Below are 16,839 nucleotides of genomic sequence, written 5' to 3'. Positions count from 1 at the left end.
CAGAAGCCAAACCACTTCGCCAGCCAGCAACAGATGCAGGAAAACCAGCAACAATTTGTTTAGTAAGCCAAGGCCTGTTTGTGGAAGGGCTACTCACTGCAGTTTTATACGCTGCTTCGATGTAAAACACAATGTTCTGTATGAAATTGACTTCATCCAGACTGTAGATAATGTGAAGCCCTGAAACAGAGAAAAATCCACGAACACATTGGCTAGCAGTCAGCCAATCAGTTGCTAGAGGTCCATTACTCTTACCCATTTATCTTATTAAAATACATACACACGCAAGCCTCCAGATCACACACTTAGATAAGAATTCAAGCAGCATGTCTCTTATCTCTTCCCCACCCCTAGCCTTTGTAGTGTTCTTCACAGCCCCCCATCCCCCTTGCTGTGTGTCATCCCTGTAGAGACCTCAATCCTGTAATTAACTCCACACAATAAAAGCATGAGGAATCCCAGGTACTTCAATGTGGGTCCACCCAAGTGGAGTAGCTTGCAGACTCAAGGCCATGGACTGGAAGCAATTTTGGAGCAGTGGCTCTTTTCCCTGTGTTTGTATGTTTCACAGATGCCAGTCATGGGTTGCACTTGTAGGACAGCAGATTAGAGGCTGCAGGAACTTCATGCATATACAGGGAGCCAGTGTGCAGCAAAGTGCCATTATCTTATCTGTCAGTGTTCAGAGTGCACCACAAAGATACACGGAAGCCACAAGCCAGGCACTGAGCCTGCCTGGAGCCTGTGGGCGCTACAAATAACATCCACTGGAGAGTTAAGCAGGGGGTTGTTTTCTCTAACATTCCCCAGCATCCTGTACCTAACAGAGAAGGTGACAGAGCTGAGATGCCACTTCAGTCCCAAATGAGGGTTACGCGTACATGGAGTCTAGGAGTTCCACCAGTTTAACTGAATGTGGGATGCTAAACTAGTGTGACTGCCCATATGTATGCTCTCATGGCAGCTTAAAACATAGTGTATTATTTAGCATCATCCTTTTAGTTTAACCCATGCAGCTTCTGAGTTTAGACCAACCTTAGACAAGAATGGGGAGTCTGAGCCATTTAAAAACAAAGCGAGTTTCACCCTACTGAAGGCACCAACTTGAGACCTCTGGAGACCAGACACCTCCATCCAGCCAGCCATCCCCAGAACAGGTGCAGATCAGGCTGAAACAACAGAAGCTGCCTCCACACACTTGCCCCTGCCAACACGCTTCAGCCCAGACCCAGGCAACCTTGGCTCCGTGGCACACTCAGTCCTAGGTCCATCTTCTGAGGCTGCCAATTGTGCTGGTGTCGTTTGGGCACCTGTCTCCTAAGAACTGATCTGAGGCCAAATCATCCACCACCAAACAGCCTACAGAGCAGCAACTGAGCTCAATCTGAACCAGACTCCTGCTGTCCCCAGCACCCACCCAATCCGAACTGCCATATTATGGGAACTGCCAGCCAAGTCTAGCTCTGGGATAAGCAGGCACAGCTGTGCCGGCTTCAGCCCTGTTGCATCCACTTACTCTAGGGCTGAATTTGAATCTGTGTTGCCCACAGCTGCCAGTCACATGCCGTACTTGTAGGACAGCAGATTAGAGGCAGTAGGGACTTCATACAGATACAGGGAACCAGTGCACAGCTAAGTGTGGTTATCTGATCTGTCAGCATTCAGAGAGCACTGGGGGATACGCGGTAGTTGCAGGCTGAGCACTTGTCAGCTCAAGAGTCTACATTCCCTGTTAACACTGTCAGTTCCTCCTGATTTCCCTTTGTCTGCATGCATTGCCTTTGGAGGTCCTGCACCAGCCAGTGTATCCCGGCCATCTCTGAACAGTGGCTCTGCATGCTGAGCTCACTCTGCCGTGAAGCCTATGAAGGAGGCCACTATGTGTTGGGAGTGTGCCCTAAAGTAAGTGATGCTCCACCTTCCTTACAAAGCCACCTCCAGCTGGCTAGCTGAGCAATCAAGCAAGTTTCACTGTTGCTCAAGAGAGTCATGCGCTCTCTAAAGTGCGGGGCTAGTAAGGCCGGGATGGCTAGGGCTCCAAGACACCCTCTGGGGACCCAGCCCTGTACGCACTAGAAACATGCTGCAAGGAGCAGAGGGTGAATTACCTCAGTGCAGGAACAGCATATGACTGCCGGAAGCTGTCCCCTCCCCCCCAGCTGTGCCCTCTGTGCTGTTTCCCCCCCCCCAAGAGGCACAGCTCAGTCTCAGCCATGATTCTGGGTTTCTCTGTACAGGCAATAAGACAGCTGGTGGTGCTGGATAATACTCAGACCTTCTTCAGTGCCTTCCAGCTAAGCACCTCAAAGATCTTTACACTCAGTCATCCACGAAGCCTCCCAAACCCTCTGAGGTAGGTCAGCATTATCACCTCCATTTTATAGATGAGGAAACTGAGGCACAGATGTGAGACCCAAGTTGCCCAAGGCTGCACAATAAATCTTAGCAAAGCCAGGAGATCTGGGATCTGTCCCTGTTTCCTAGCCTTTACTTTAAGCACTAGATCACATTGAGGGTAACATGATGATAAACCCCGGAGCAGAGGAATTTTGTCAGGCTCAGGAGTAGTAGTTCACAGTTACGGACAGGGCACAGGACTGGAATTCAGTAGATCTGTGTCCTCTTCCCAGTTCTGACACCAACCCCCTTGCAGCCTTGGATAAATCAATTCCCACCCCTCGTGCCCCAGTTTCCCCACCTGTACCCCAGGGATAATACTACTTCCCTGGTTCTCAGGGAGCAGAGAGGCTTAATTCCTTAACACCCCACAGCAATTAGCACTAGAGCGATGCCTAGATGCAAGTATTACCAGAGGCTGTCATTTGTGCCAACATGAGCAGGTAAATTGATGTGGCGTCTAACTGCAAGTGACCCCACTGGTCATCTCCAACCACAGTGGCACAAGTGTGGGTGTTGTACTTGGCATGGAAACAGTCCTTGGGGCTCTGGCTGTGCTTGAATGCCTCCACCTTATCCACCTGCAGCATTCCATTAGAAAAAGAATAGACAGTTAGCTTCCCCAGTGCCATGCTCACAGCTGGGGCTGCGTGGTGGGCCAGGGGCACAGGAGGGATCTAGCAGGATGTCCTAGCCCAGCCCTCCATGTAGCCCTGTAGGCAGGTTATGAGTCGCTGCAGAGTAAACAGCTTCAAGTTACCGGTTTCTTGGAACTGCTGCCTGCTAAGAACTGCACTCAGTGGCCAGAGTGAGGTTCCTGGATAGCTCCAGGGCCTACATGCAAGGGACAGGTGTGCATGTTTCATGCATGCCAGGACTAACACAAAGAGGGGCCACTGCTATCAGTTCAGTGGAGTCAAGTTCATCATATGAAACATGTGAGTTATATGGCAGCCCAGTATCCACAGGGAGTGTGCGGGCAGGGGGGAAAAGGGAAGATATTCAGCCATTCTAACAGCACCAGCAGCCCCTGAGGGCAGGCGTGGGCTGGCTCTGAAGGGAGCTGTGTCCCGCCTTCCTGGACAAGGAGGATGGTTAACATGAAATAGGTTCTTTGGAGTCAATGGGGGAGGAGCAGCTCCTCAGGAACCCAAGACCTTGAATATCCACCCAGTCCCCAGAGCCTGGAGGAGGATTCTTTCACCCCCTGCCTAGGTCACAGCAAGCCCCACGCACCCATTTTTGGGGATGGACAGCATTCTAGGTTTGCATGTCCACAACCCAAGCAGCACAGGCACTCCAGGTCATGTATGCCCACTTCAGCCACTGGTTGGATGGCAGCGAGGAAAGAAGGCAGACATTTTGTGGTTCACACAGGCTGTAACCGTTTGCTGCGTGACTGTCATACCAGGACACAAAGTCTATTCCACTTCTTATGCCACCCCATACATCATGGTAACTGATCCAGCAGATAACACAGGAGAGGGCACTGGGAGACACTGCAGCATTTTGTACTTGAACTCCAGAGGGCAACAAAAAAAATATCACTCTGGCCACGCATATTCTGAGAACGAAGGGGCCCTTAGCTCTGGCATAGCTGGTACAAGCCCAGAGGAGAGCAGGAGTCATATTAGAGCAAGATATTATTATTAGCCTGGTGTCTGGCTGGGGCTTGGCACAGCTGGCTTTAGTATTGAATGGAGAAGATCTACATGGAGGGATTAGACTGTGGGTAGCAGCCTTTCCGTTTCCCTAGCTGGTGCTGTGGGGACTGCTCCGTTAGGAGGCAGCTCGCTGGAACATGCTGGGGCCCAAAGGATACACAGGAGCTGGGAAACAGCCACTGGGTGGTTCAGAGACCAGGGGGTGGTGGCAATAAAAGGGAAACAGTGATTCAGAGAAGGACAAGAGCACAGAAGGACAGCAACAGAGACCAGGGGACCTTATGGGAACAGAGTTGTGATTCATTCACACTTGGTATCATTATGAGGGCAGAAAGGCTGAGATTTTAATCCTATTTGGGACAGGAAATTCCAGGTCCATGGTACTTTACTTTCATGCCTCAACAGGCTATAGGGCCACACAACTCCACTGCCATGAGGGGAGGAGTTCTGGCCGCAGAGGGAAGCTTCCCAGGTGTGTTTGCATCATGCGGCACACCTAGAGAAAGGGGTCACACTTTGATGGTATGAACACAAAACGATTGAAGGAGGCAATGCCAGTGGGGCAATGGCACTGACAGCCTGTAGGGAAAAGGGTTCCTTTAGGACACTAGGCTAGCACAGATAAGAACACTACATCCATGCCATGGACAGAATGTTCAGTGACTGGATGGATACTGGGGTCTAGGCTTGTTTTAAGCCTTCCCCAAAAGACCCTTGTGCCTGGGCCAGGACTGCTTTTTTGCGATCAGTCTGATGGCAGATCTCTGCTGAGTCAGTGTGTTACAACAGTAGAATTTCAGCTGGAAACACACCATTTGTACCATACCTGTCTCATCATGCACTGCAGCAATCCCCGCATCAGTTTCACTACACTCTGCAGAAAGGAACAAAAAACAGGCCTGTTAAACACATCCCTGGATGGGAAGAGCACTGACTCAGCAATGGCATCTGGCCCGTGACCTTTCGAGAGCCCTGCGGCCTGTAATCGTACCCACAGCTCAGATTCTCCACAGCATTTACTTTCTGGGCAAGTGGCTGAGGAAGGAGCTGCTGGGGCAGAGCAGATCACGAGGGACAACCTGATCTGCTGCTGCAGGAGGAGAAAATCCCCAGGATTGCATCAGCCTTGAATCAGTTAAGGTAAAGGACATTTACACCTACAGAAAGAGGCTCAGGACTGAGGGCAGAGAGAGAGATCAGAGAGCCAATCTGTCCCACACTGCACAGCACACCTCTGCCTTTACCTGCGGGACCCCAGAAGGGAGTGGGAGACACCAATCTGATGGTTCCCCAGGGAGCAGGACCCCTCTACCCCTCCTTCCTTGGTAGCCCAACCCCACCTGGGGCAAATTCAGATGTTGCCGAGACATGTACTGCTCGTGTCCCATGCCATATGGTGCTGCCAGGGCCCCAGGAAGTAACCACTGGATCTCCCCAGGGAATCTTTGCCTAGATGGTGGCCCAGATTGCGCAATGTCCACCCCTTCCCTAACAGAAGAGGAACAAGCTGCACACCGCATGTTGGGCACTACAGCCAGGGAGCCCACAGCTGACCAGCCAGTCTGGGTCCTCATGCAAAGCTTGGAGCAGGCCTGCTGAGGATCCAGAAGGCAGATGCTTCACTGAAAGCAGACCTTACCCATGGCTGCTAGGCTTGCAGCATCATCAACAGGTCCCACCACACCACACCCAGTACAAACACTACATTCTGATTTAAAAATACACCGCTACCTCGATATAATGCCACCCAATATTACACTAATTTGGATATAACACGGTAAAGCAGTGCTCCGGGAAGGAAGGGGGGGGGGTGCATTCCAGTGGATCAAAGCAAGTTCAACATAATACGGTTTCACCTATAACACAGTAAGATTTTTTGGCTCCCAAGGACAGTGTTATATTGAGGTAGAGGTTACAAGTCATTTAGCTGTGTCATATCCCTCAGCCAGATAGACACTAACCCCCTCATTGGGAAGAGAAGCCCAGCACTTTGGACCTCATCTATTTAATATACAACCTAACATCAAAGAAAGTGACTTATTGTAGTGGACTCTCTGTTGTCCTACTACTGCGGATCTCTGAAATAAACCTGGTAGGGTTCAGGGGGCCTAGCATTTGTACTCTGAGAAAGGCACACGAGACAGGATTCCCAGCAGGATATCTACATCCAGTGGTTAAGTTTGGCCAGCTGTGAAGTTAATGTCTAGAGTCAGATGCCCCCAACACATGTGGTAAGGATTTGGTCCAGCTCTCCTCCACCATACAGCAGTGACATTCAGCATCCAAGCCACTCACCAGCACAAGTAACACTGGCGTTAGCTTCTGGAAACTTATCTTTGAAAACTCATGGTGATCGGGGGAGGTCCTGGATGACTAGAAAAAGGCTAAGAAGGGAAGGAGGAGGATCCAGGGAACTACAGGCCAGTAAGCCTCACCTCAGTCCCTGGAAAAATCATGGAGCAGGTCCTCAAGGAATCAATTCTAAAGCACTTAGAGGAGAGGAAAGTGATCAGGAACAGTCAGCATGGATTCACCAAAGATAAGTCATGCCTGACTAACCTAATTGCCTTCTCATAGACTCACAGACTTTAAGGTCAGAAGGGACCATTATGATCATCTAGTCTGACCTCCTGCACAATGCAGGCCACAGAATCTCACCCACCCACCCCTGTAATGAACCCCTAACCTATGTCTGAGTTATTGAAGTCCTCAAATTGTGGTTTGAAGACCTCAAGCTTCAGAGAATCCTCCAGCAAGTGACTTGTGCCACATGCTGCAGAGGAAGGCGAAAAACCCCGACTGAGCTCAGGGCCCCCCATTGTGCCAGGCATTGCAGAGATGCCCATCACCAACGTGTGCTCCTTGTGCCAGGTACTTACTGAGATTGGTGCCCTTATTGTGCCTGACACTGCACAGACCCCAAACGAACGCAGAGCCTGATCATGCCTGTCACTGTACATATGCACACTAAGAGACAGTCCCAAACCTGACCACCTAAATAGTCAAAAGCTATTTCAAGCCATTGGACAAGTGGGGAAACTGAGGTACTTGGAGACACTCCTCCTATGAGGAGATAACAGGCTCTGTGGATGAGGGGAAAGCAGTGGACATGTTATTCCTCAACTTTAGCAAAGCTTTTGATACGGTCTCCCACAGTGTTCTTGCCGGCAAGTTAAAGAAGCACAGGCTGGATAAATGGACTATAAGGTGGATAGAAAGCTGGCTAGATCGTCAGGCTCAACAGCTAGCGATCAATGGCTCCATGTCTAGTTGGCAGCCGGTATCAAGAGGAGTGCCCCAGGGGTCGGTCCTGGGGCCGGTTTTGTTCAATATCTTCATTAATGATCTGCAGGATGGTGTGGACTGCACCTTCAGCAGGTTTGCAGATGACACTAAACTGGGACGAGCGGTAGATACGCTGGAGGGTAGGGATAGGATACAGAGGGACCTAAACAAATTAGAAGATTGACCCAAAAGAAATCTGATGAGGTTCAACAAGGACAAGTGCAGAGTCTTGCACTTAGGATGGAAGAATCCCATTCACTGTTACAGACAAGGGACCAAATGGCTAGGAAGCAGTTCTGCAGAAAAGGACATAGGGGTTATAGTGGATGAGAAGCTGCATATGAGTCGACAGTATGCCCTTGTTATCAAGAAGGCTAATGGCATTTTGGCCTGTATAAGTAGGGGCATTTCCAGCAGATCGAGGGACGTGATCATCCCCCTCTATTCAACATTGGTGAGGCCTCATAGATTCTAGGACTGGAAGGGACCTCGAGAGGTCATCGAGTCCAGTCTCCTGCCCTCATGGCAGGACCAAATACTGTCTAGACCATCCCTGATAGACATTTATCTAACCTACTCTTAAATATCTCCAGAGATGGAGATTCCACAACTTCCCTAGGCAATTTATTCCAGTGTTTAACCACCCTGACAGTTAGGAACTTTTTCCTAACGTCCAACCTAAACTTCCCTTGCTGCAGTTTAAGCCCATTGCTTCTTGTTCTATCCTTAGAGGCTAAGGTGAACAAGTTTTCTCCCTCCTCCTGATGACACCCTTTTAGATACTTGAAAACTGATATCATGTCCCCTCTCAGTCTTCTCTTTTCCAAACTAAACAAACCCAATTCTTTCAGCCTTCCTTCATAGGTCATGTTCTCAAGACCTTTAATCATTCTTGTTGCTCTTCTCTGGACCCTCTCCAATTTCTCCACATCTTTCTTGAAATGCGGTGCCCAGAACTGGACACAATACTCCAGTTGAGGCCTAACCAACGCAGAGTAGAGCGGAAGAATGACTTCTCGTGTCTTGCTCACAACACACCTGTTAATGCATTCCAGAATCACGTTTGCTTTTTTTGCAACAGCATCACACTGTTGACTCATATTTAGCTTGTGGTCCACTATAACCCCTAGATCCCTTTCTGCCGTACTCCTTCCTAGACAGTCTCTTCCCATTTTGTAAATGCAAAATGGATTTTTCCTTCCTAAGTGGAGCACTTTGCATTTGTCTTTGTTAAACTTCATCCTGTTTACCTCTGACCATTTCTCCAATTTGTCCAGATCATTTTGAATCTGGAGTACTGTGTCCAGTTTTGGGCCCCATACTATAAGGAGGATGTGGAAAAATCAGAAAGAGTCCAGCGGAGGGCAACAAAAATGATCAGGGGGCTGGGGCACATGACTTATGAGGAGAGGCTGAGGGAACTGGGATTGTTTAGTCTGCAGAAGAGAAGAATGAGGGGGGATTTGATAGCTGTTTTCAACTGTCTAAAATGGGGTCCCAAAGAGGATGGGTCTAGACTGTTCTCAGTGGTAGCAGATGACAGAACAAGGAGTAATGGTCTCAAGTTGCAGTTGGGGAGGTTTAGGTTGGATATTAGGAAAAACTTTTTCACTAGGAGGGTGGTGAAGCACTGGAATGGGTTACCTAGGGAGGTGGTGGAATCTCCCTCCTTAGAGGTTTTTAAGATCAGGCTTGACAAAGCCCTGGCTGGGATGATTTAGTTGGTGTTGGTCCTGCTTTGAGCAGGGGGCTGGACTAGATGACCTCCCGAGGTTCCTTCCAACCCTGATATTCTATGATCACCTGAATGATTCCCTATCCAACACAATCCCACTTGGGTCTGTATCTCCAGCCACGTCTATTCTGTTAACAATGCCAGCTCTGCGTCCCACCTGTCATCTCCACCCACTCCCACCCCTGCACCTTTTCCAAACTGCCCCCTGCATTGGGTCTGCAATTATACTCCCATCTTGCCAGCAGCAGATCCCCACCATCCTGCCTCAAATCCTCGCTGTATTCAAGGCCCTCTTAATGTTCAATTCTTCTTATCATCCACAAGAAGTGAATCATCCAACTGTAACCCAGATACTTGCCCACTGCATGCAGTACTTCAGCTATAACATCCCACTGCCCTGTGTCACTGAAACTGGGTAGTTAGTTATTCTCTCTCCCCTAGTGTGTACTCGGGTTTTTCATGTTGACCAAGATATCACACACAATAGAGAGTGCAGAAATACCTTAAGTGTCTCTCTCACTAGAAGTGCTAGCATTGAGCTGTAAGCATTCCAGCCATGCAGTTTTAATGCTCCTATCCCTGTAATGCAGGCTTTACACTGCCACAAAAGACACTATTCCTGGGCCTACCGTACATTCCTCACGAGGCTGAAATAATTGATTCCAGAGCTAGGCTGGTGCAGGATCAGGGAGTTGCCCGATTCTCTCCCGCCCACCCCGCTGAAGGGAGCATTGAGTTCTGCATTCCTGCCCAAAAGAGCCAACTATCTACAGAAGAGACATACAAGGGAAATTGAAACCATCCACCAGGGACGTGTAGGTGATGCATGTCATGGGAAGAGAGGGTCTGAAATGCCATCCTGCCAAGGCAATCAGCTCCCCCATTAGACTATATGTTCCATGTGTTTTTCTGGTTGCAGGGCTCCCCATGGAGTGAATTTAACCTGAAGCCAGTGGTTAGTGTGCTATGAGAAATAGCCCAGGCTCTAAAATGTTTGAGTCATCAAGTGTTTCTCAGATGATTTAGAGGACACAAATATAGATTCCCCAGAGTTCTAAGCAGCTCACACATGAACTGTTTGCACTCCAGAGTTCTCCTCTGATCCTAGTAAGGCTCACTCAGGGAACTCCCGGGGCTCACCTGGAATTTTTCAGCAAGCTTCAGGTCAGAGAACAAACCCTTTGGCCGAGAACAGCTTTTAGATCCCTGACTTTCCCCATCCGAGGCCTTAAGATACTGTCAGCAGTTTGAAGAGCACCAGTCCAAAATGGCTCCACATCTCCTTTGGATATTTCTGGGGTTAATTCTGAATGATAATGATTAACAGAGACTCCTTCCCTCAATCTTCTATCTAAGGTACTTCTATGGTCGTGTCCCCTCCCCCGAATACCAAAGTATTGAGAACCTCACAATCTTTAATAAATTCATCCTCATAACTCCCCATGAGGCAGAGCATTGCTATCATCCCCATTGTACAGGTGGGGAACGGAGGCCCGGAGAGGCTGAGTGATTTGTTCAAGGTCACACAGTGTCTGTGGTAGAGCAGAGAATTGAACCTTGGGGCTCCCAAATCATAGGCTAGCACCCTAAATCACTGGACCATCCTGCCTCTCTTCTTATGGCTGACCTCCGTGAAAGAGAGCAAGAACAATATTGGAAATACAGCATGGGAACTTTAACAAATACACAGCCTGTCCATCACATACAGCTCTCCTCAGAGAGGGATTTGTTACCGCATAGCTTAAAGAGCAAGTGACACTTGATTTGTCTGAATTTAAGCAATCTGTAGGTTTTTCATCCCAGAAGGCTAGGTGCAAAAGGGAGAGATTGTGTGTGGGTGCTGGGGCCTGTGATATACAAGAGGACAGACTAGATGATTGGACCTTAAACTCCATGGGTCTGTTACTATGCTCTTGGTGCATCTCCAATGTCAGACCCTTTTGGGGTTTATTTTATGTTAGTCTGACAAACAAGATCCCATGGCAAGTGAACTAGATTCTACTCCCTGAGTATAGAGTAAAGAACAAAGACAGAGGGGGAGGGGATTTTACTGAATTAAATATGAAAGTGATTAAGACATTCAGAACAGAATTCCTTTTCCATCTGCCTAGTTATGATTCTTACACCAGTGCCTGTCATTGTGCTATCAGATCCCCAACTGTGTAATTCAATACTAAGTTCAATACTGCCCCTACATTTCCACCATGCTGCAAAATTCTCTGCTGAAAAAAGCCAATGTAGAAGGTTCTGTGGATTGGGGGAAGAGAGGTGGGGAGATTGGAGGGTTCAGCAGCTCAGACTTCTGGCTCCTAGGAAGCGTTTGGGGATTGTGGGATAGATACTGTAGACAGAAGCTTCACTCAAATGGAGAGCAGCCATGTTAACTCTGAAGGCTAATGGTGACAAACACCCTGGTGAGTCGAACTGGAGAAGTTCACTCCTCTCAGAACCATTGTTTCAGGCTGTCAGCAGACAGACAGACTTTGGGTGCACCCGTTAACCTTAAGTGTCAGAGCCAACTGTAAGGGCTAGAAGCCTTAATCTTGAAAGAAAAATCAACAGGGACAGTACCTGGTCCTGCTAGTGAAGGCAGGGGACTGGACTCAATGATCTTTCAAGGTCCCTTCCAGTTCTAGGAGATAGGTATATCTCCATTTAATGAAAATAATGAATGAAACAGTGATTCTGGTGCACTGTTTTGTGAGTAACATGAGATTCCACAGCAAATTCCTCTACTACTGTGTGATGAAATACAATGGGCCCTGCTTACAAGAAGAGTTTTCAGTTTCCAGTGTTTAGAGGGTTCGAGTTGCATGCGAGTCTCGGGACATCAGCTGTGAGCTTTTCAAGCCATCCTCCTGTAGGTTTCTCATACCTGCTCCAGCTCATATGCCTTTGCCTTGTCCTCATCACGGTCTGCATTTTTGCGGTACGCCAAACCCAGGCCCCACACAGATAGCACACTGTAGACGTTATCCCGGACCCAGGCATCTTTGTGATCACAGCTGGCTGGGAGCAATCCTGTCACCGGGTCCTGCAGCATGAGGGGAGGTCAGGTGAGGGAGGACGAGAGACATGAAATTAGCTTTCCAGCCCTGAAAACTTGGGGGAAGGCTGGCCATTAGGGAGATAAACAGGTTGTGAATGGGGGGAAAAACTAGAGAGTCTTGTTTATCCATGAGGAAAACAAATAATAAAAGGGAAAGCAAGGGCTCAGTATCATATGCCAAGGCAACATCAGCATACTTATCTGATTACCCATTTGGCCCAACATTACCACAAGGTCTTTATCTTACAACCCCCACCCCTCTTCCCCGTGAGGTAGGGCAGTGCTACTGTCTCCATTTTACAGATGGGGAAGCTGAGGCGCAGAGTCTCAGTGACTTGGCCAAAGTCACACAAGGAGCTATGGAAGAGTGGGGGGAACTGGACCTTGATTTAGGCAAGTATTAAAGATAGCTGGACAATCTGAGCTCTAACACAGATGAGACCTGTGGACTTGAAGCAGCTCAAACAAAGACTGTGAATGGCTAGCCAACTACAAAAGCAGTTTCTCCTCCCTTGGTGTTCACACCTCAACATCTAGAAGAGGGTCTCATCCTCCTTGATTGAGCTAACCTCATTATCTCTAGACCAGGTGTAGACAACCTATGGCACAGGTGCCGAAGGCAACACACGAGCTGATTTTCAGTGGCACTCCCACTGCCCGGGTAATGGCCACTAGTCCAGGGGGCTCTGCATTTTAATTTAATTTTAAATGAAGCTTCTTAAACATTTTTAAAACCTTATTTACTTTACATACAACAGTAGTTTAGTTATAGATGATAGACTTATAGAAAGAGACCTTCTAAAAACATTAAAATGTATTACTGGCACACAATACCTTAAATTAGAGCGAATACATGAAGACTCGGCACACCACTTCTGAAAGGTTGCCGACCCCTGCTCTAGGCTGATTACTGCCTGCATATTTATACCTGCCTCTAGAAATTTCCACCACATGCCTCTGATGAATGGGTATTCACCCATGAAAGCTCATAGACTAACAGAATTATTGGAGCATAAGGTGCCACAGGACTCTTTGTCACTTTTTACAGATCCAGACTAACACGGCTACCCCTCTGACACTCTCTACCTTAGTATCAGCGGGGTAGCCATGTTAGTCTGGATCTGTAAAAGCAGCAAAGAGTCTTATGGCACTTTATAGACTAACAGGTGTTTTGGAGCATGAGCTTTCGTGGGTGGGTGCATCCGACGAACTGGGGATTCACCCACGAAAGCTCATGCTCCAAAACATCTGTTAGTCTATAAGGCGCCACAAGACTCTTCTCTACCTTAGTTTCCCCATTTCCAACGTTGGGTTACAATGATCTAGTAGAGTCTGCTAAGTGTCACGAGAATGGAGCAGCACACTGCCAACACTAAGTGCCATCATCCCACCTGCCTGACACCCCAGTGCAAAGCGCTGAGCTGAGCTAGCAGCCTCCAAGTCAGCGCGGCGGCGCCCACCTCCCCTTGGCCGCCAGCAGCCGCCCTGATAGCTCAGCCCACCTCACCTGGTGACAGAGGATGGTCTGCTGCAGCAGCCTGGCATAGCCATCCAGCCTCACCCCGGAGTTACTCCTGCTCCTCATGGCCTGGTCGAAGGGGTCTCGGCGTCAAACCTGCCAGCAATTATAAGCAACACACCACGGCTGTAGGCGCGAGAGGCACCGGTGAGCTGTAGTCTGGCAGCGCGCTCCGTCCAGCCCGAACACACCGAGGCGCCAGCTCCGAGTCGCACCCCCGCCAAGCGGAGCCAGCCTCTACTCAAAGCCAGCGGGGGGAAGGGAAGGCGAAGAGCGCAGCTCGCCGGGCGCGGTCCTGCTGCCGCCCGCAGCCCCTCGCAGACTTCAGCTCGCCGGGACCCTTCACCGGCGGCCGGAAGGGATCATGGCGGGGACGCGGATCATGCCGGCGGGGGGAGCGCTCGGTCGGTCCAGCGCCAGGATCGGCTCCACTCACTCCCTGCTGCCCCGCCCGAGCAAACTAAACCCGGCCGAAGCTCACAGCCCGCACCAGTAGTTTCCCTTGCGCATGGACCCCGGCTAGCCACCCCGGTACACGCTGATTGGCTGATAAAAGAGGGGACGGGGCCTCAGTTCCCCAGGTCCTGGCAGCACCATAGCTGCCCAGAGAGTCCATTAAAGGATGGAAAGGCGGAGCAAGGCAGAGTGTATAGAGCCGGAGTGAGCCGAGCCAACAAGGACCGGGCGCGACGCCACTATTTCCCCGAGCGACTGGAACGCCCCCGTCAGGACCCTATGAGCTACTGAGCTGCCAGGACCCAGCAGAGGCAACGTCTTTTTCGGAAGTTTACTTGGATTTTGTTGTTACTTTTAGGGGCCGTGGGGAAAGTGCTGGACTCGGAGGACGGGGAAGGTGTGAGTCGCGCAGACCAGAGGGGGAACGGCGCTGGGTTGGGGTATACACGTACACCCCTGGGCCCTGTTGGTGTGCGAGAGAGCCTACAGCACAGGGTAGTTCACGGAGCCACCAGCCTACCTGGGGTGCGGGTGTGTGCACCCAGCTCGGCGGGTGTGACACATCCGTGTCCGACCATTTTCCTGCTATTAGAGCGAAGGGGTTGCGTGTGGTCTTTTCAGAGAGCTAAGAACTAGCAGAATGCCCTGGTTACTGCCAGATGTTTCTAGGCCGGTAGCTGATGAGATGTGTAAAATGTAGAACATTAGGTTTCAAAACTGTTGAAGTGAGACTTGCCACCTAAGGTAAATCAGGTCTCAGGGCTAACTCAATCAACAGGGAGAACAATGGACATCCCCGGAGCCAGCCCATGTTTAACCCGATCCAGGTGGAGACTTGAGCACTGACAAAGACAAACACATCCCAGGAGGGTTCTCTGAAGAGGTGGTCCCTTGGGCCTGGGTTACTATATGAGAGCAGAAGAAATGGCCCAAATTGGTATCTAGTACATGAGGAGACTTTCTGTCAATGGGGATGTCTCATGAAAAGTGGTTCCCAACCCTTGGACTGGTCAAATACTGCAGGGAATAACCTTTGGGTGAGAAGTAGATTGTTAGACAGGAAAGTAACCTGTCAATAAGTATAGGCTATAGATTGCCTCTTATGTTTTTCTTTTACCCGTAACCTTATGTTTCTAAATCCTTATATTTGATTTTATTTGAATCTTTAGCTCAAGCCTTGTTAAGTAAACTTCACCTTGGTTTTACTATAAACCTACACTTAACATGCTACAGCTGCAGCTTACAGGAGGAGAGACATTCTCCCATCACTATAGTTAGGGCCCTACAAAATTCACGGTCCCTTTTGGTCAATTTCACAATCATAGGATTTTAAAAATCATACATTTCATGATTTCAGAAATTTAAATCTGAAATTTCATGGTGTTGTAATTGTAGGGGGTCCCAAAATGGAGTTGGGGGGTCACAAGGTTATTGTAGGGGAGGGGTTAATTTAATTTTATAATAATTGGAGATATACCAATCTCCTAGAGCTGGAAGGGACCTTGAAAGGTCATCAAGTCCAGCCCCCTGCCTTCACTAGCAGGACCAATTTTTGCCCCAGATCCCTAAGTGGCCCCCTCAAGGATTGAATTCACAACCCTGTGTTTAGCAGGCCAATGCTTAAACCACTGAGCTATCCCTCCCACCCTTACTTCTGTGCTGCTGATGGTAGCAGTGCTGCCTTCAGAGCTGGGCAGCTGGAGAGCTGTGGCTGCTGGCCGGGAGCCTAGCTCTGAAGGCAGAGCCGCCACCAGCAGCAGCGCAGAAGTAAGGATGGCATGGTATGGTATTGCCACCCCTACTTCTGTGCTGCTGCCTGCACTGCTGGGCCCTCAGTCAGCAGCCGCCACTCTCTGGCTGCCCAGCTCTGAAGGCAGCAGCTCAGAAATAAGGGTGGCATAGTATAGTATTGCACCCTTATTTATGCATTGCTGTTGGCGGAGCGCCACCGTCAGAGCTAAGAGCCGCGGCTCTCCAGGCCCAGATCTGAAGGCAGCGTGAGGGTGGTGATACTGCGATGCACGCACGCGCACACACACACAAAAAGAAAAAGAAAATCTTGTGACCCGCTGCAACTCCCTTTTGGTTCAGGACCTCCAATTTGAGAAATCACAGAAAAGACCAGATTTCACGGGAAGAGACCAGATTTCACGGTCCATGACTCGTTTTTCATGGCCGTGAATTTGGTAGGGCCCTAACTATAGTTAATCCACTAAGGTTCACGGAAGAATTCTTCCATCCACCTAGCATTGTCTACAGTGGAGGGTTAGATAGGTTGTCTTAGCTATGTGTCTGACGGGCATGGATTTTACACACTGCTGACCAACATAGCTGTGCAGATGGAACTTTTCAGTGTAGACCAGCCCTCAGTGCCTTTAGCTGAAGAGAGTGTTGAACGGAGGTGAAACTAGTGAACTGGGTACACTGCTTCCCCAGAGGCAGCAAATTGGGGTACATTGCGGATGCCCAGTAGATAGGGGACTGAGCACTTTAGTGTAACAAAATGGGGCATGTAAATTGGTAACGTTTATAGAAAAAGAGTGGGGCTCATGGAGCCCAGAGCAGAGTGCTTGTGTTGCCAGTAGCCAGCAGTGCAGCTGTAGGAGAGTTCCCCTGGTGGGCACAGACAAGGCTCTCTCATCCTGTAATCAGGTAGCAGTGATTCATCCCGGACACCTCAGTTAACCCTGAAAAGTGTCACAGAGTGGGCAGGGAGATCTCTGTACTCCAGCTC

General features: G+C 49.4%; 1 protein-coding gene across 5 annotated transcripts in view; it reads right to left on the bottom strand.

Moving 5' to 3' along the window:
• The window catches only part of PHKA1 (phosphorylase kinase regulatory subunit alpha 1), a 77,960-nt gene extending 63,800 nt beyond the window's left edge, over positions 1-14,160 (bottom strand). For all 5 annotated transcript variants that reach the window (XM_039487312.1, XM_039487313.1, XM_039487315.1 and 2 more), the window contains exons 1-5: positions 13,638-14,160; positions 11,957-12,115; positions 4,888-4,935; positions 2,810-2,978; positions 98-180 (exon numbers count right to left, since the gene is read on the bottom strand). In XM_039487312.1, coding sequence (XP_039343246.1) covers positions 98-180; positions 2,810-2,978; positions 4,888-4,935; positions 11,957-12,115; positions 13,638-13,715 — 537 coding nt within the window. In that variant the 5' untranslated portion in view covers positions 13,716-14,160. The remainder of the gene's footprint in view (positions 1-97; positions 181-2,809; positions 2,979-4,887; positions 4,936-11,956; positions 12,116-13,637) is intronic.
• Positions 14,161-16,839: the final 2,679 nt, after the last annotated feature.

Source organism: Mauremys reevesii, linkage group 9 (assembly GCF_016161935.1).
Source record: "Mauremys reevesii isolate NIE-2019 linkage group 9, ASM1616193v1, whole genome shotgun sequence".
Taxonomy (NCBI): Eukaryota; Metazoa; Chordata; order Testudines; family Geoemydidae; genus Mauremys; species Mauremys reevesii.
The sequence above is the reverse complement of the archived record's forward strand: the minus strand, read 5'-3'. Positions and strand labels throughout refer to the sequence as shown.